Here is an 18,658-nt window from a genome sequence, read left to right as displayed (position 1 = left end):
AGGATGTGATTCAACGTCCTGTTTTGAACACTTCGTGAAGTCAGCAACTTCTGCCCCGAGATCTCCCACCAGCTCCCCGGGACACAATCAATCTGCAGCCAGCAGGACTTGTCAAGGCTGTAATGAGCTGCTGTCCCCACTAATAAATCCTCAAGGCAGCTGCCCCTGTGTTCCGCCCGCCGTGAGCGCGGCACGGCACCGTGAACACGGCCGTGGGTACAGGGTGTTCAGTCAGTGCTGCTCCAGCAAAACATGCTCCTACATCCCTAAAGGAATTCAGGATCAAGGTGTAAAAAGATCATTTTGGTGCACTAAAATATAATACACATTAAATATACACTAAGTGTATAAAATATATATATGTGTGATATAAGATACAATGGTGTCCTGTGGTGTGTGTCAGAGGGATGATCATGGAATTATTTAGGTTGGAAAAGACTTCCAAGATCAAGTCCTGCTGTTCCTGCAGCTCTGCCAAGGCCACCACTAAACCATGTCCCCAAGTGCCACATCCACACAGCTTTTCAATTCCTCCGGGGATGAGAACTCCACCACTGCCCTGGGAAGCCAGTTCCAATGCTTGACAACTCTTTCCATGAAGGAATCTTCCCTGACATCCAGTCTAAACCTGCTGTTGCTCTGTTAAGAGTCTGTCTGCACCTCTGACTCTCCTGTTGATCACTGATCAGCAAATGTACACAAGCCCAACCCTTAAAACCTCTACCTCCCACAGCCACTCTTGTCAGCTCTTAAAATTTGGTTTAGAGGTGCCAAACAAGAAAAATTCTTTCCATAACCATCTTCACTCTTGGTCAGAGCCTGGAGATAACCAACTTCCAGGCCCTTCTGCAGTGGTTCAACCTCTCTCTCTCTGCAGAAGGTACCTGAAAACATCGACCCGGCCCTGCATTCAGGCTGTGATTGGAAAGCCAAAAATGGCAAAGATTACAGAATGACTGGCTAAACAAACCTATTTATATTTGTAATTAAAACCAGTGATTATCTTGCTGTGTTTGCCAACCACATCTGAGAAACAGCCAACACTCACAGAGCGATTTGGGTCGTTCCAACATCTCCTCTGCCTCGGTGTGACAGAGTCAGCACAGGGCCAAGAGTGAGAATCAACTGGGTCACACCGAAAAGGTAAAACTGCACATCCAGCCCTGTGCCAGAGCAGGCAGCTGGGAAAGAGCTGGGCTCTGCTCTGCCTCCTCCTTGATAGCATCTCCCTGGAGTTTGCTGGGAGCTGGAGCAGCAGGATCTGGGGCTGAGATAAGGCACAGGCACTGCACGCACGAGGCTCGCACAGAACTCAATCCCAGAAAACTTAAGGCTGTGCTTAAGTCTAGGCTAACACATCCTCCCATGGGCTTGGCCTAGCCCTGGCAGCAGTTTTAAAAAGATTTGGGTGAGCTGTGCGTGCACTGCACCATTAGGGGAGAAAGGGGTCAAGGCACAGCATCTCCCTGATGGTTATCCAGGAGGGAAGGTTTGAGCAGACACTGATAACACAGCTCAGATGTGCAGCTTCTGGCTGCACTGAGCCCAACAGGGCTCTCAGATCTCTCACTGTTCCTTCTGCTCGGAGTCTTTACCCTCAGGGAGCAACACAGACTCCTGGCTGTCTGCTGGGAACAGTGTGGATGTTACATTGTTGAAGTTTCCACAACAATTTTGGTAACAGAGGAAAAGATGGCTTAAAGCAGATTAACATCTAAGAAAATGCAGATAGCATTATCTTTGAAAGCAAAGCTGAACCTAGAGCACGTCCCCTTGGTCTGTGCTGAGGTAGAAGCTGTTCCAGGGAGAAAGAAAAGCATTTTGGAATGACAGAAACCATAAGGAAGGATGACCAGGGAGCAGCAAGACATGGCTGGGTACAAAACCATGATACAGACCTGTTCCTCCAAGAAAACAATCAGATGCCTCACGGAACCAGATCCAACTATGCAACCTCAAACGAAAATCCCGGAACATTTTGGAATGAACAAGAATAATTTGTTCACCAGGCAGATGAATACATTATGTCATAAATGTGTACTAGCACAGCCATCCTGTATTGATGAAACACAGCTTGAGCTGGCAGCACACTGGGGACACGTTTCCAACTATCCTTCCCTTTCCCTCACCATTAGATGTCCAAGGACTGCAGAGCCTGGGGCTGGACTGCTGACCCCCGTGCTAAGGGCACGTGTGACATAGGCCAGCTGTCACCAAGGCTAGAGCAGGCTTGAACGAGGCACAAACACCAGCACAGGCCATCCTGCAGGGCTTTTTCAGAAGAGAAGCAGTGCAATGAAGTTGAACAATTCTGCCACCCCCTGGGCACCGGGCAGAGTCTCAGCAGATTGATCCAGAGCAGGGAAGGGGACAGGATCGACCCACCAAACAGCAGCTCCATTTATCATCTGTGTTGTGTCTGCACGTTTCCTCCAGCTCTTGGCAGCGTTTCCCCCTGAGGACAGCAGAGGCTGTGCATGAGAGGCATCTGATTCTCGAGGTCTGTCTGGCTATTTAATTACCAGATTCTTATCCTGACAATCGTATACGGAAGAGCAGCCCCAGGAGACTGGGACAGAGGAGGGACAGAGGAAGCTCATGGGATCTCAGTGTCCAACATCAGTACTGCAGCATTTTTCAACAGCCAGGAGAAAAGCATCAGCCTTTAAGCCTGGTCTAAGAGCATCTACACTACTGGTGGCTCTGGTCAGTGGTGGATGCACATGCCTGGCTTGCAAAGAGGCCAGACAGACTAAAGGTGGTCAGAAATCCAAGGATCTCACCAGGATTTATTTGTAGAGTGAGAACATTTGCTGTGAAGAGGATAAAGCTGTATTTTCTCTTTTAGCACAGAACCATATATCCTAAAGAGGAGGCTGCCATCCTGCTTGGTTACACATTACTGTTTAATACCACATGGGGAAAAGCATAAGAATTAGGGGCTGTGGCTGTTCATGGCTTCAGCAGTTTCCTCCTGGGCCCTTGCATTGTACAAGGAGCAGAACAAGGAATCCTGAATTATGATTTAATCAATACAAAATCCATTCTCCACCAAGTCAGCTCTCAAATGGCTTTGCAGACAGCCATGAAATGCCCATACACAGGAGAGCACACAGAGCAGGCACACAGCACTTCTGTCTGCAACCCATGTGTGTGCAGACAGGACAGCCATGGAATTCCAGGCCTCCCAGGCAGGCTGCAGCCAGGAGACACCACCCCAGAACACAGAAACATAAAAGTCCAACAATTTCCTTCTCTGTCCCCAAGCAGCCCTACTTTCTGGTCTCTGACTTCTCCTGCAGGGCACACACAGCCCAAGCAGCAGCACAAGAGGCTTTGCTTTTCCTGAACCCAGAATAACAAAAGCAGGAAGCAGGGCAAGGAGAAGAGACTGAGTGCTGAACCACTTCTCCCCTGGGCTGTGGTTTACAGGTTGGAGGGTAAGAGCTGCCTGCAAGAGCCAGGCTTGAGTGAGCCATCCACAGCATTACTCAGAGCCCCATTAGCCAGGGCCGCGGCATGAGCTTGTGTCACCACTTTGGATCTGCACAGTGTCAGCAAGAGGAGCCTCTCTTCTCTGGCAGGACAGCTCAGCCCTTTCTTCCCTCACATGAACACAGTGGTTCTGCATGACCCCAGGGAGGCAAATTCCTGGTAGTTAATACCCAGGAATGAGCAGAACTCTCTCCTCGACACCCTGGGAGCAGAAACCCCTTCCCGAGTGCAGCCCCAGCCTCAGGGAGCAGCAGCAGAGCCAGAGATGCTGTGATAACATTGAAGTACTGTGGCCAGAGCTGACCAGTAATTTTCCAGTGTCTTCCCACCAGGGGAAAAAGGATCACAAACTCTCTTTTATTCCTTCAGCTGGTTAAATGCTCCTCTCAAAACTGATGAGGGAGAGAGCATCCCCAGGTTCAGCTCTCTGCAGACCAAGCCATCCCCTCCAGGCAAGGCAGAGGCTCGGGGATCTTTGCGGGATCAGGACTCAGGATCAGGACGTGGATGCTTGGCAGACAATTAGCAACAGTCGAAACGTGTTTAGAGCCCAAAAGCTCTGCTTACCTCACATTAAGTCTACGCTCCTCATCACTGCCGACCTCCGCCTGAGGGGAGAAAAGGATACAAGAGAGTTACATGTTGGCTGTTTCCACATTAGACCTTTAAATAACATCCCGGCACCAACAGGGTGTGAGGGGCTGTTTTCCGCGGGGTTTTTCTTCTCGGGGCCAGAGATAAACGAGACTCCCTAGTCCTGTATGCCACCAGCAGCCGGCGCCGGGTGACAAAGGGAGGGGCTCACGGGGATTTTAAAGCTATTAGGTCCTAATCCTGCAAGCTGGTCCTGGAGCGCAGAGCGCTTTGAAGAGCGCCAACCCCGACGTGACCGGAGCGCACACCTCGCTCCCACCGCGCACACACGTGAGGGCGGCAGCCACGGCTGGGCACAAATAACCGGGATTCGGGGCGTCCCAAGCACAAGGACACAGCCAAAAGCGCTCCCTGGGACTGTCCCAGCTCCAGCTCCAGCTCCTGACGTGCAGCTCCGGGGCTCGCAGCGGCAGGACAAGGAGGCCGTCTCCACCTGGGTGCTGGCACACGTGTCCCCAGGCCAGGACAGTGCACGTCCTCTGCCTGCTGCCCTCCTGGGGAACACGCTGCTTTGGTGGCAGGCGTGGATTAAAACGGGCACTTCTGCATCAGGCACTGGTGGAGTGTCCTCCTGGAAGCAACTCTGGCTGCTCAGGTGATGCTACATTTCATTGACTCTCCTCAAAGGAGAAGTGTGACCTCAGCCTGCTTCCAAAACTAAGCATTTTCACACAGTCGTGCTTTCCAGCCATCCCCTTCAACTTCCCTAGCAGCTTCTAGACAAAATTCCTTATTAAAGAAAGCAGAGTTGGGGCTAATTGCATCCAGAGCTGACAAAAAACAAAAAAAAAAACAAAAAAACCCCCAAAAAAACCCAAAAAAACCCAAAAAAAAACCACCAGCAGGCTCTAAGATAGCTCTTCTTTGGTCCTGCCTGAGTACACAGACAAAGGGAGGGGAGCATCCCCCTTGGAGAGCAGGGCTGTGCTGGGCAGAAGATTTGGGCCCAAAAAGCAAAGTAGGGACCTTACAGGAAATCCTTCACACTCTCAGCACACCAGATCCTGGCAGCTGGAGGGACACCAGCCTTGAAGGAATCAGGCTCCATCAGTGCTGACACCTGGGGAACATCCTGGTATTTCCTACAGCATTGCTCAGACCCCACAATAAGGGTCCCTGTAAGAGTTACTTGTTTCCAGCTGCAAATTGTATAATTTCAAATGTTCAGGACTGGAGCTTTGGAGGCGTGAGGACACCTGGATGGCTCCCCATCCTTCCAAATTAGAACTTGGGAGGCTGGAGGGCACAGGAGCTGCTCTGCTGACAATCTGTGAGAACCAATTAAAGCCAGAGGAAAAAATTCCGCAAATGCAAGAGCAGAGGCCGGATATTGGAACTGTGGCCATTTGGAGGAAGGGAGATGCACAAGGCTGTCCCGACTGACCCAGCAGAGGGTGAGGAGCATACCATGGCTATTTTTAGTCTGTTTACAGTGCAGAGCTGGGCTGCAGGCAGGGCCCCAGAGCACCCCGAGTCCCAGTGCCCCCACTGGCAGATCCCCCAGCCCTGGGAAGGTCTGGCAGGTTTGGGACCTTGGCAGGGTCACCCTCCTGTTTGTTTGGGGCTGTCACGTAGCAACAAAAGGGAGAAAAACTTTCTTCCTTTTTAAACAAACGTGACTGTGAGGATGATGACTCTTGGATGTCGTCAGCTGAGGCTCAGCAGCAGGGCTGGCCCTGGAGCTGCTCTGGGCTCCCAAAGCTGACTTTCCCTGCATTTTCTACTAAAAACTGCAGGAAAACCAAAGCAAGGCAGCAGTGAGGCTGCCATACTGAGCCCTCCTGCCCTGTCCTGCTCAGAGCAGCCCTTACAGCTGGCAGGGTTTGGGGTGCACCACACACTGTGGTGATGCTGGGGAGCTGCAGCTGCTCATCCCACCAGGCCAGACCCCACCAGGCACTGCCACATCCCTCCCTGGGGACTCTGCTGAGTGTGGCCACTCTGAAGGACCACAGGCAGTGGCAGGTGTGTGGAAGGGAGATGCACAAGCAGTGCAAGTGTGTGTGAACCACTCTCTCCTAAGAATTTACGGCCCACTATGTCAAGACAGCAGCATCCATTTTATAAATTCCTCGTGAGTTAGGAGAGGCCAAAGTAGCACAGTCACAATCAGCAAGGTCATAATTTCCCAATAAAATATCTTCTAGTAATTATTCAGCTAAAAGGCCAAATGAACCCTGATTTTCCTTGCAAGAAAGATCCTAAAAGAACAGGAGCAGGCTGGCACTTTTTGATGCGATTTTTCTTTAAATTAACTTTGCAAAACCAGCATGCTGAATCTGGAAAAAAGAATCTGGAAAAAAGAATCTGGAAATAATTTTATGGTATTTCATGCCAGAAGAGACCATTCCAAAAAGACTCAGTGTCTTCCTCTGGGATCCACCACAGCACACCTGAGCTGTGGGTGCTGGTGGCACAAGTGCCCTGCCATGGACAACACCTGGCAGCAAATACCAGAATCCCACAGAAAATACAATCACTAGCAGCAGCTCTGACACAAAGCAATGCCTAAGACAGATGTACATGGCAAGGCCTGCTTTGACTCCTCTCCCACCTGCACCAGTTAAATCCAGTCTAATTCCACTGCCTGCTCGGGGGTTACAGCTCATTTTCACCTTCCTATATTGGCTAGCCACTAGGTATTGTTTAAGACTCTGTCTAAACCAGATGCCACAAAATTCCTTCTGAAAACTCCTTTGAAAAGTGCAACTCACACCTCCAAGTCCCTCAGCTGGCACAACTTGGCCCAAACTGGGTCCCTGCAGCCAGGGACCCCCCACAGCCCCTGGGGTCAGGGAGAACCTGGGAGCTTTGTGGCTCCCCCCTCCTGCTCCCCCCTCAGACCAGCTAATCGGGGGAGTCACAGGGACCTGACAGGTGACAAATAGGATTGTTTACCTGGCAGGAGTGGGGACAAAGCGAAGCCAAGGGCAGTGAACATCAAAGGAAAGAAGCGTGTGGGGGGGGGGAGAGGGATGCATGGGGAGGATGTGCAGAGCAACACCAGGCCTGTCTTTGAGGGTCACAAAAGAGATGGGTTAGGAGGGGAAAAGGCAAGAAGAAAGAGAAACTGGAGGTGCAGCTGTGTTTAGATGAGAGCTGTGGCGGGGGAAGCAGAAGCCCAAGGCTGGGCAGAGGCAGAAGAGGGCATTTCTGGGGCACAGGAACAGAGAGGGTGTGCAGCAGAGCTGGGACACGCAGAGTGCCAGGCCAGCAGGACACACATGGCACCATGGGGCAGGTGAAGTGGCAGGTACAGGTCCTGGAGCAGCAGAGCTGGGGAAGGAGAGGGCAGCAGCATGGTGGAGGCTGTGCCACAGGGAGGAGTGGCACAGGTATGGGGGGGAGCAGGATGGGAGCTGCTCCTGGACAACTGACAGTGGTCACCTTGGGGAAGGGCTGGCGTGAGCTCCCTGAGAGGCAGGAGCTGCAGATGTGGGGAAAGACGGTGCCATGGCAGGGACAGAGGGATAACACAGGGTGAAGCAGAGCATCCCTGGGGCAGGAGGTGGTGACAGCTCTGGGATGCCAAGCAGGGACAAGGTCTAGGGCCAGCGCAGCTGCTCCATGAAGACATGCCCAGCACTCTGCCCAGAGATTTACCTGCCAAGAGAGAGGTGAAGCAGGCTGCCCCACGGTTCAGGGAGCTCAGGCTCCCCGCCAGCCGAGGGTTGGAATGGGGGACAGCCACGGGGGAACGGGGCTGTGTGTGTGAGGGATGGCAAGGCAGAGCCAGGCCTGCCTCAGCCTGGCAGCATCAAAAGGCTGGGGCTGGGCAGCATCGGGGGCTATGAGAAGAAGGGACTGGGATGGCTGGGGGCTGTGAGGGGGCTGAGCTGGGCCAGGGAGCAGTGGGGATTGTGAGGCTCAGGGCCATGGGGGCTGCAATGGGAGGAAGGCTGGGGGTAAGTGGTTACGGGGGACCAGGGGGCTGCAGGGCTGAGAGCCATGAGGGACCAGCGCCTGTGAAGGGCATGAAACCAGGGGCTGGCGTGACTGTGAGGGGCCGAGCTGCTGCCAGGGGGCTGTCGGAAGTCAGGCCATGGGGACTGCCAGGGGATGAAGACAGGGGACAAGGGGGTGTGGAGGGCCAAGGGGCCGCGAGAGGGTGGAACCAGGGGCTGGAGGGGGAAAGCAGTGAAGGGCCAGAGCCGTGAGGCCGCGACCATGAAGGACCTTGGTCTGTGAGGGTGATGGAGCCAGAAGCTTTGGGCTGCGGGGTGCTGGGGGGGCTGTAGGGGCCTGTCCCCCAGCGGGGCCTCACCCCGCCCCTCCCCGCTCCCCATCCGCCGCCGCCTCCCCCGGGGCTCACTCTCCCCTTCCCTCTCCGCCCCTGCCCATCCCGTCACCGCTCACCTCGCTCGTGCTGGCCGAGGAGGCGGCGCTGGGGGTCGGCGAGCGCTGCAGGGTGACCAGCGCCATTGCTGCAGCTGCGGGGCCGCGGCCGCCTCCCCCTCACGCCGGGAAGGGGCGGGGCCGGGGCGGGGCCTGCGAGGGAAAGGGCGGGGCCTTCGGAGGCGTGATTCCATTATGTGGGCGTGGTTATGATGGTGGGCGGGGCCCGCCGGCCCGTCCCATCCCCAAATCCCGTCCCGCCCCAAGATCCCATTCCATGGCAGCGACACCTCCCACTAGCCCAGATCGCTCCAAACCCCGTCCCATCTGGCCTGGGACACTTCCAGGGATAAGACAGCCACAGCTTCTCTGGGCAACCTGTGCCAGAGCTTCCCCAGCCTCACAGGGAGGAATTTCTTCCCAATATCCAATCTAACCCTGCGCTCTGTCTGTGTGAAGCCATTCCCCCATTGTCCTGTCACTCCAGGCCCTTGTAAATAGTCACTCTCAATTTTTCCATCTGGCTGCCTTCAGGTACTCGAAGGTCACAATTAGGTCCCTTCAAAGCCTTCTATTTTCCAGGCTGAACAATCCCGATTCCCGCAGCCTCTCCTCCTACTCAAAAACTGAGCCAGAAGCACTCAATTTTTCCAGATCTCACAGGAATCTTGTGTTCAGAATGCAACTGGATGTGACATTAGTGCTCTGGTCTAGTTGGCAAGATGGTGATCAGTCAAAGGTTGACCTCAGTGGTCTTTTCCAATCTAAGTGGTTCTGCAAATCCAGATGCCGGGAAGTCATAGAATCATTGCTGTTGGAAAAGACCTCCAAGACCATGCCCACTAAACACATTCCTGTGTCCTGGTCCAACAGTGGTCACCATGGAGACAAGTGGCAGGGATGGCATTTTGCCACCGATGGTGGTGACCCCGTTTTCCATGACTCCAGGGCCCCCTGCCAGTGGCATCACGTGGGAACTGCACTTCCCTGGAGCGAGAGCAGACTTTGGCCCTGCTGCCCTGGACACTCAGACCTTGCCCTGCTGTAACAACAGCTCTGACTCTGAAGCCTCTGAACACGGCAGCGACTGCTCCAGGGACCCCACACTCCACAGGTAAACTGGTAGAAACCGGATATTCCCATTATTTTTTGGCAGATCTTTCTCAGCTGATGCTGCAGGGGCAGCTGGGGCAAGTCCCTGTCCCTGGTGGAGGAGGTGTCTCTGATTTCTGAGGGTTAGAAAACGGTGGCAGATGGGAAGCAGCTCCTGCTGTGCCATTCCAATGACTCATCCCTCCATCCCTGCAAATGTCAGTCCCGCTGTTGTCACAGCAGAGATTCTGGACTTCACCTTGTCCAAAAAAACCTGTGGGCTGGAATTTATTCCTGCTCCCAGAACCAGCCAAGGATCTGCACCCCCAGCCTTTCCCCAAACTGTTTTTTGCCCACTCCCTGCACAGGCAATGAGCACAGGGCTTTTCCAAGGCAGGAAGGCACTGTCAGCAGGGAACCAGAGGATAGAGAGGGACTGCAGCTCTGTCCAGTTCTGGCCCCTCAGTTTAGGAAGGACGTTGAGACTCTTGAGCACATCCAGAGGAGGCAACGAAGGTGGTGAGGGGCTTGGAACACAAGCACTGTGAGGAGCAGCTGGGGGAGCTGGGGTTTTTTAGCCTGGAGAAAAGGAGACTTGGGGGTGACCTTATCACTCTCTACAACTTCCTGAAAGGTGGTTGTAGTCAGGTGGGGTTGGTCTCTTTCTCCAGGCAGCAACTGACAGAACCAGAGGACACAGTCTTAAGCTGACTGAGCCAAGGGAAGTATAGGTTGGATACTAGGACAAAGTTTTTTACTGAAAGAGTGATAAAGTACTGGAATTGTCTGCTGGGGGAGGTGGTGGAGTCACCATCCCTAGATGTGTTTTAGAAAAGACTGGATGTGGCACTCGGTGCCATGGTTTAGTTGAGGTGTTAGGGCTGGGTTGGACTTGATGATCTTGGAGGTCTCTTCCAACCCAGTGATTCTGTGATTTGCAGCCAGAATTTACCCACAGCCATTCTCCTAGCCGTGCCTGGGAGGGTTTGGGGTAGTGGCACAGCCACGCTCACGTGCAGCCCCGAGGGTGACAATGGTGTGAGGATCCAATCATGCCCTCATCACACCTGGCATTGCTCCCTGGAAAACACCTGCTACTTCCCATGTTTTTTATCCGCGCCCACCTCTTGCCTCCACCCCATGCCAGTGGCTGGGAAGGACTGTGAGCTGCTCAGAGCTGGGTGGGGTCACTGGCAATGGAGGGTTCACAGTGTCCCTTGGGAGACGGAGCTGTGGTGGGTCCTCCGGGATCTCCCTGGCTGCTCAGCCTGTGGCTGGTGAGACACAGAGGAGGATCCCGAGGCTGTGCCACCCTGTCCCGGGGCAGGACACAGCTGGAGCTCCTTGTGCCAGGTGAGGAGTGCAGCTGTGACAGCCGAGCTGCAGCTTTCCTGCTGGCACAGCCAGGGGTGGAGACATATTTCTCAGCCACTGTGAGGAACCACAACTCCCCATCCATGATTCCAGCGTCTGGTAGAGCTTGAGAGGGACCTGGGAGGCTTTACAAGAAAAGCACACAGACACACCATGAGGACCTCAGCCCTTCCCTGCTGCTCTGGCAGTGGACCTGAGGTTCCTGCAGGAGCTGATGCTCCCCCGTGGTGTTCCCAGCTTGCCCCGCAGCCCCGGCACTGCCCTTGGATCCCTCATCCCTTGCAGGAGCCGGAGCCATGCGTGTAGCCGTCATCGGAGCCGGGGTGATCGGGCTCTCCAGCGCCCTGTGCATCCATGAGCAGTTCCACGGACTGGTGCCTTCCCTGGAGCTGGAGGTCTACGCTGACCGCTTCACCCCCCACACCACCAGCGATGGGGCGGCCGGGCTGTGGCAGCCCTACCTGAGTGACCACGGCAACCTGCAGGAGACGTAAGGCAGGAGGAGGAGGAGGATGGTGCTGCGTGCCATGAGCTGCCTTGGCACAGCTCCATGGGGCTGGCAGAGCCACCACTGTCCCATTCTTATCACAGGCTCTGGAATAAAGAGACCTTCGATTACCTCCTCGGGCACATGCACTCTGCAGCAGCCAAGGAAATGGGACTTTTCCTCATTTCTGGCTACAACCTGTTCACGGAGCCGGTGCCGGTAAGGAGCAGGTCACAGCCAGGGCTGGGAAAGGCTCCAGCTCAGGGGCTGCCTGCGGTAGGCAGGGCTGTGCTTCTTCCCAGCCAATGCTTCCCGATATTTCCAGGTTCACTTTGTGCCAGTGCCTGGGACATGGTGTTTTCTGTGCTCCCGAGGCAATATTGGTGTGAGGAAGGGCCGAGCCCTGGGAGAGTGGGAGTGACAGAGCCTCTCCAGCTGTGCTGGCAGCTGTGCTGGCACCCACCTGTGTCCCTTTGGGATGGGCTGTGATCCCCCCATGGCTTCTGTCCCACGGTGATCCCGGTTCATCAGTGATCTCGGAACTCTTTCTCTGCTGTAGGACCCATCCTGGAAGAACATTGTCCTGGGATTCAGGAACTTGACACCAAAAGAACTCGAACTCTTCCCTGGTTACAGGTATTGTTCAGTCTGCTTTTTTTGAGAGTCAGGTAGGACAGTCCTGGATGCCTCCTGAATACAGCCCTGGCATGGGGCAGTGGGACAAGGAGCTGCATAGAAATGTCCTCACTTCTTTAAAACTGCTTTCCTTAAAATAAGTAGGAGACAGCATAAATGGCCAAAAAAGCAGCAACCCAGCACAGAAACCATTCCAGCTCCTTTCATACCTCACCAATGTCAAAATGGGGGAGGAAACCAGGTGTATTATGCTGTAAAGAGAGAGGAAAAATCCCATGCTCATGTGAGGAGGGTCCCAGGGGGAATTGGGGTCCCAGATCCACAGTGGGTGGCAGGAATGTTGGGGCAGAAGGCTCCTGTAGGTCCTCACAGCCTCCTCTCCTCCTGTTTCAGCTATGGCTGGTTCAACACGGCGCTGATGCTGGAGGGCAGGAGTTACCTGCCCTGGCTCACCAACAGGTGAGTGCAGCTGCTCCTGTTTCCTCTGGCTGCAGGTGTGGATTTTCATCCTGCACATCAGGATAGGGTGGGCAGAGATGCATCCCTGGGAAGCAGGGAAGAGGGTCTGGAATTCCTGTTCATTGCCCCAGTGGGGTAACACTTTAACAGCGAGCCCAGGAGTGTATTTTTTGCATGACAAAAATGAAATTATTGGGATACTTGGAGCTGCATCCAAGCTCTTTTGGCTTTGGAAGAATCTGGGGCTTGATTTTATTCCTGTAATTTCTAATGCTGAGCTGGTGTCCTTGTATTGAACATTTGCTTTTAAATTTGCCAGTGACAAATGAACTTGTGCTTCCTAGGCTGACACAGAGGGGAGTGAAGTTTTTCCATAAGAAGGTTGAGTCTTTCCAGGAGGTGAGTGGGGATGTGGAGCCAGGGCAGAGGGCACAGCCCCATCCCAGAGTGGAAAAGCAGCATCCAGGAGGGAGGTGCTGCTCTGGGATATTTCTTGGCATGAGTGATGGGCCAGGGGACAGCACTATGCCAAGATCCAGGAAATAAATTCTACCAGGAAAGATAAAGGGTCTTGGGTATTGAGGGATGGTTGACAGAGGACAGGGTAGAGCATTTATCCAGCATGGGTTGGCAGCTTTCCCTGGAATGGCTTGGTGGCACACATGGGGTGTCAGCAGGAGCCGGCTGGGCAAGCTGTGCCCTGGATCTGGCCCTTATGGTTTATCCATTTCCTGACTGTTGGAAAGAGCACTTGGCTCATTTGGAAGCAGGAATGTTGTGCCTCTGTGGCAACATCCCTGTGTGCTGCTCCCAGCCGTGTCCCTCTCTCCTCAGCTGTTTTCCCAGGGTGTGGATGTGGTGCTGAACTGCAGCGGGATGCGCTCAGGGGACCTGCAGCCCGACCCAGAGCTGCAGCCTGGCCGGGGCCAGATCATCAAGGTGAGCTGGGGCAGGCCTGGGGGCTTCCCAAAAACACCAGGAGTGTCTGTGCCCTCTGGGGAAAACCATGGGCTTGTGGCTGGATCTGCAGTGGGATCAGGTCCTGATTCCCAGCAAACACTGTTCATGTGAAACCAACCAGGATCCCAATCCTGGGTCAGCTGTGGGAATGCCCTCAGTCTCCAGCCTGTTTCTCCATAGGGTGAGGGCTGGGGGAGGTCAGAGGCACAGTGCTGATAATAAAAAGACAAAATCTCTGGGAGAAGATGGTGATTGTTTTGAGAAACACAGGCAAGCAGGAAGCTCCTCCCTACCTGCACTCCTGTCCTAGGGAAGCCAGCACAGGGAACACAGAGCTAAGGGAGGGTCCAGATATGGGACCTGTGTCCCTCCTGCTGCCCCCTAAGCCTGGCACCCACTCTCCAGCTCTGACTTCCTCCCCTTCATCTCCCAGGTTCTGGCCCCGTGGGTGAAGCATTTCATCATCACTCACAACCTGAAATCCGGGATCTACAACTCACCCTACATCATCCCGGGGTAGGTGACGATACCTGAGGCAGGGCTGGTTGGCACCAGTGACATTCCTCTGTCAGTGTCCCCAGATCCTCATCTGGGACCTGGCTCCTGCTGGTGTCTGCCAGGCCTGGCTTCATCCCTGGTGCTTTTCTTGGCTGTGTGGGAGGAGAGCAGAAGGACGTGGGCAGCAAAGTGAGGGAGCTCCCAGTCGGCACAGAGAGCACCCTGCACCACGGTGCTTCCATGCCCTGTCCTTTACCAAGGACCAAATCCCAGCAAAGCAAACTCAATCCTGGCCAAGTCCCTGGAACAGCCAAACACTAACAGTGGAGTGGATATTTTGGGGGAGATTTTTTGTTTTCACATCCATAGCCATCTTTATTATCAACGGTGTGGACCAAACTGTGGTGCAGCAGCTCAGGGTGGGGAAAGGCACTGCTGCTCCATGCTCCCATAAAAACAGGGCAGGAATTCTTTTACTTCAGCAAAACCTCCCTGGGAAAGCTCAGCCTTCCCCTCACTGTCCCCTGAACTGCTGGTGATCCAGGGGGCATCTCATTTGGGTTTCTCATGGAATCATGGAATATCCTGAGCTGGAAGGGACCACAAGGATCAAGTCCAACTCCTGGCCTTGTCTGGGTAGCTACACCATGGGATAAATAAATCCATCTGCTGTTCATCCCAGCTCTGCTTCATCCCAAGGGCCTGCAGTGACCCAGCTCTGGCAATGGAGAGGGGTCTTTAAGCTGGAATTTGAATACTGCATCTCTGGCACTTCCCATTGTCCTAATATTTCAGGCCTAGGCAGTAAGCCAGGATGTAAACAGGAGCTCTGGAGGCTCACAGCCCCCATGCAGCATATGCTGAGTGATTCCTGATCATGGTCCCAGCCACAGATGAATTCCTCTGCCGGTGCTTGTTTTAGCTTGAGCTGTCAGGGCTGGGCACCAGGCTGATCCCAAAGGAAGAGCTGGACCCAGTGCTCACATGGAGGACACCCCATCCCTGCTGGAGAGCTCAGCCCTGGAAGGTCCCTCCTTTTGCTTTTGTGCTTCCCAATGACCAGGCAAGGTTTTGGAAGGGTCCAGCCAATACAGACCCCTCCAGGCCCCTCTCGGCCTTTAGCTGCCTCTTGTCCTCTGTTAATCCACAGGACTTTGGGGCAGCAGCAGCACCAATCTGTTCTGTTCCCCTGCAGAGCCATCCCGTTCCTTCCAGCTCTTCCTGAGCCAGGCAGGAGCAGACCTGTTTGATAAGGATGGAATTTTCTGTCTGCTTTGCCCAGACAAGGAAGGGCTGACAGGATTTAATGAGCGACTTGCTCACGAGCAGGCGTGCAGGCACCGCTCTCCGCCTGCTCCGTGTGGGAGTTTCTCCCACAGGAATATTTGGCAGGCTCAGGGTGTAGCATGATCCAACATCACACTCACACAGTGTCCCTCCATGTGGTGGCCCCACAGGGGACAGCTGGGGACAAATCACCACAGCGTGTCTCCTTTGGCTCTCGGTGCAGGAGCGAGTTCACGGTCCTGGGAGGGATTTACCAGCATGGAAACTGGAGTGAGGAGAACAGTGCCAAGGATCACAAATCCGTCTGGGACAGCTGCTGCCGGCTGCTCCCGACTCTCCAGGTGGGTGACCTGACTGCCAGCATGGGGCACAGGGAGCTGGGATGCAGGAATGGGTGCTGGGACAAACCACAGGACTTCGATGTTTCCATGAGTCAGGGTTTCTGTGTGTCCATCACAGACACTCAGGGCTCTTCCACTTGCCTGAGGGACAGGCAGGGCCGGGGCTGGCACTGAGACAAGGTTTGTAGGGGTAATAATTACTCACGTAGCTGGTAAAAAATAGACCCAGGGCTTTGGGAAGTTCCAGCCCTTTGGATATGGTGTCCCCACACCTTTAGGGAAGGGTTGTGTGGGGTAGGTCTGCGTTGTGTCCACTCCCAGTGCTGCTGTTCTTCCCTGGATTAGCAGGAAAGGTGGTGTGGGGCTTTGGCACAGGGATTTGCCTCAGCTCCAGGCTGGCACTGCCATCCCAAATTGTTCTGCCTGGAGCTGCTGCAGGATGGGGAGTACCTTGTCCCAGCTTACCTCGAGGCTCACCTGGTGCTATGAGGTTTGGCTGGTGGGATTCCAGGGAATGCTGTGCAGTGCTGATGTGGTTTTTGCTTGCAGAAGGCGAAGATCGTAGATGAGTGGAGCGGCCTGAGACCAGCACGGCCCTCGGTCCGCCTGGAGCGGGAGAGCATCCGCCTCGGGAATCTCCAGGCAGAGGTACTCGCACAGCCCCGGGGGCAGAGTGTAATTAATGACTGTGTTAATTGTGTCCCATCACCGTGCCCGGGTCAGTGATAAGGCCCTGCTGTCACGTGATTGTCCCTCTCTCCATCTCCCCACCAGCAGCAAGGGAATCTTTGACCCCAGGGATAAATGTCAGAGATTCCGAAACAATTATTGATGTGGCTGCCCCATCCCTGCAAGTGCTCAGGGATCGGCTGGACAGAGCTTGGAGCAACCTGGGCGAGTAGGAAATGTCCCTGCCCACAGCAGGGGATGGGACAAGATGGGCTTTGAGATTCCCCGCAGCTCATCCTGGGATTCCGTGGTTCTCTCCCCCAGGTGATTCACAACTACGGCCACGGCGGGTTTGGGATCACCATCCACTGGGGCTGCGCCATGGCGGCAGCGCGGCTCTTCGGGAACATCCTGCAGGAGAAGAAGCAGCTGGCCACCACCCCAGGGCCCCGTTTGTGAGCCCCTGCTCCCCTAGAATATGTGACAACAGTAGCTTAGGGATCACAGGGACAGCACAGGGATACACACAGGGGCTGCTCGACCCTGCTCCAGCTCTGGCTCTCAGCATCTCATTTCCAGCTCGCTGCTGTTTTCCAAACGGCTCCACTCCCTTCACAACCTGCCTGGAGGAAGGGCTTTCAAATATGGACTAATTATCCGTGGCAAAGTGCACCAAGTGCTGTCTGGGATCAAGCTGCAAAGGGCAGGCTTGGGTTCAGCTGAACCCTAGACAGTCCTGCAGTTCATCTGCACCAGGGGACAGGATCTGAAATGGAGCTGGGGACACCTGAGGTCTCTGCTGGCTGCTCCAACACCCAGTGTGTAATTAGATTTACAGGCTCCCCCCCAGGAGGCAAAAGCTCCTTAGTAGGAAGAAGCTCTGAGGCTCCCAGGGAAGTAACAGCAGCTCTGGGAGCACGTGCCTGTGTTCCACCAGTTTTCCTCACGTTCCTGCCAGGACAAAGCTCGGGCCTGCAGCACCTGCTTAGTGTAGCTGGCACCAGACAGCAGCACTTGCCTAAAATGGCCTTTCCAAACGATGTTTTAGCAACAAAAGCAACTTGTTCCAGCCCTGGGGGCTTGCCAGACTCTATATATAGCAGAGAGCATAATAAAATAGCTCTTCTTGTCCCTAAAACTCCCACGGGCCCCTCAGCTTCCCATTTCTCCCAGCTGTGGGACACAGGTCAGAGAAAGGGCCTGGCTTGGGAAAGTTTGTGCCTCTCAGACGAGGAGCAGGACTTTTTGGGATGTTCAGGGACGCTGCTGATACAGCCAGGCTGATTTCCCCACGTCATGTGTCTTTCCTGCTTTACAAACCATCCCAGACAGGTTGGTTTGACTGGATGGTCGGGAAGCCCCAAATCCAAAGGCTGTTCTGAGCCCAGCACAGTGTCTGGCTCAGTCTCCCGTGTGGATAATCCAAGTGTTCCTTACTCATCCGTGATGCAGCTCCTGTCTCCTGATGACTCTGTGTGCCAGGAATAGCTCAGCAGTGTGGGCTGTGCTGTGGCTGCACCTCGGCAATGGGGATGCCTGAGTGCATCTCTGGGCTGGGATTAGCTGGGCAGGGGAAACTGGGAGCCACTGCCATGCCCAGTCTGTCCAAAGAATTCCCAGCTTCCCTGGAAATGGTGCAGTCCCTGGGTAAATCAGGAAAAGGGTAGGGAAAAGGAAAAACAAAGGCTGGAGAAAATTCCCTGCTGATTAATGCTGAACTCTGTGATCCCACCTCAGGAAAAGCCATTCAGGGGAACTGGATCCCCTTGGTTTCAGTTATTCCAAATACGAGACATTCAGGAGCATGTTCTCTGCTGTAAATCCAGCCCCACTTTGGTGATTTTGAGAAAATTCTGCTGGACAAACAGGGGTGTAGGGACTCAGTGTACACCTGGCAACAAGCAGCTGATTTTTGTGATCTCAGGGCCAGCAGGAGCCACTGCCCTGTGATCTCACACGGCCTCTTGGCAAACAGGACTGGGCTGATCTGTAATTTCATTTGCAGGTTAATTCTGTTTGTTTTCTAAAGGCCTCAATTTAATCCGTGTGACCAATAAAAGGAATGTTTAAATCTCTCCTGCATGATGCTTCTTCCTCTTAGTGATGGCACAGGAAGGGCCTCAAATGCTGATTCCATAGAAATGTCCCAGGAGATCATCATTCCAGGTCTCCACATACATTTTTCCTAAACATTTCATCCTGGAGCAGTAGGAGTCATCACTCCAGATTTCGAGCAGACCAGGGAACCTGGAATATCCTTGTGTGAAGGTCTGTGGTTTCTGACAGTCCCCAGGGCATTAAGAGCTCACAGAAATCACAGAATTGTGGATTTGGATGGGAAAAGACCTTGAAGATCATCCAGTCCCACCAC

The 18,658-nt window shown here is 54.1% G+C and overlaps 2 protein-coding genes across 2 annotated transcripts in view; one reads left to right on the top strand and one right to left on the bottom strand.

Moving 5' to 3' along the window:
- Positions 1–8,571, bottom strand: part of SSH1 (slingshot protein phosphatase 1) — a 33,773-nt gene extending 25,202 nt beyond the window's left edge. Inside the window, exons 1-2 of the mRNA XM_066199538.1 lie at positions 8,506–8,571; positions 4,063–4,103 (exon numbers count right to left, since the gene is read on the bottom strand). Of these exons, the coding sequence (XP_066055635.1) occupies positions 4,063–4,103; positions 8,506–8,571 (107 nt within the window). The remainder of the gene's footprint in view (positions 1–4,062; positions 4,104–8,505) is intronic.
- Positions 8,572–9,511: 940 nt separating this feature from the next.
- Positions 9,512–18,351, top strand: DAO (D-amino acid oxidase). The gene is made up of 11 exons (XM_066199654.1): positions 9,512–9,598; positions 11,236–11,440; positions 11,542–11,656; positions 11,997–12,073; positions 12,467–12,532; positions 12,877–12,931; positions 13,367–13,471; positions 13,926–14,008; positions 15,501–15,618; positions 16,168–16,266; positions 16,612–18,351. The coding sequence occupies exons 2-11, from the start codon at positions 11,247–11,249 to the stop codon at positions 16,744–16,746; spliced, it is 1,047 nt and encodes a 348-aa protein (XP_066055751.1). The 5' UTR covers positions 9,512–9,598; positions 11,236–11,246; the 3' UTR covers positions 16,747–18,351.
- The last annotated feature ends 307 nt before the right edge of the window (positions 18,352–18,658 follow it).

Source organism: Chamaea fasciata, unplaced genomic scaffold (assembly GCF_029207755.1).
Source record: "Chamaea fasciata isolate MVZ Bird 193981 ecotype frontalis unplaced genomic scaffold, bChaFas1.0.hap1 SCAF_18, whole genome shotgun sequence".
Taxonomy (NCBI): Eukaryota; Metazoa; Chordata; class Aves; order Passeriformes; family Sylviidae; genus Chamaea; species Chamaea fasciata.
The sequence above is the reverse complement of the archived record's forward strand: the minus strand, read 5'-3'. Positions and strand labels throughout refer to the sequence as shown.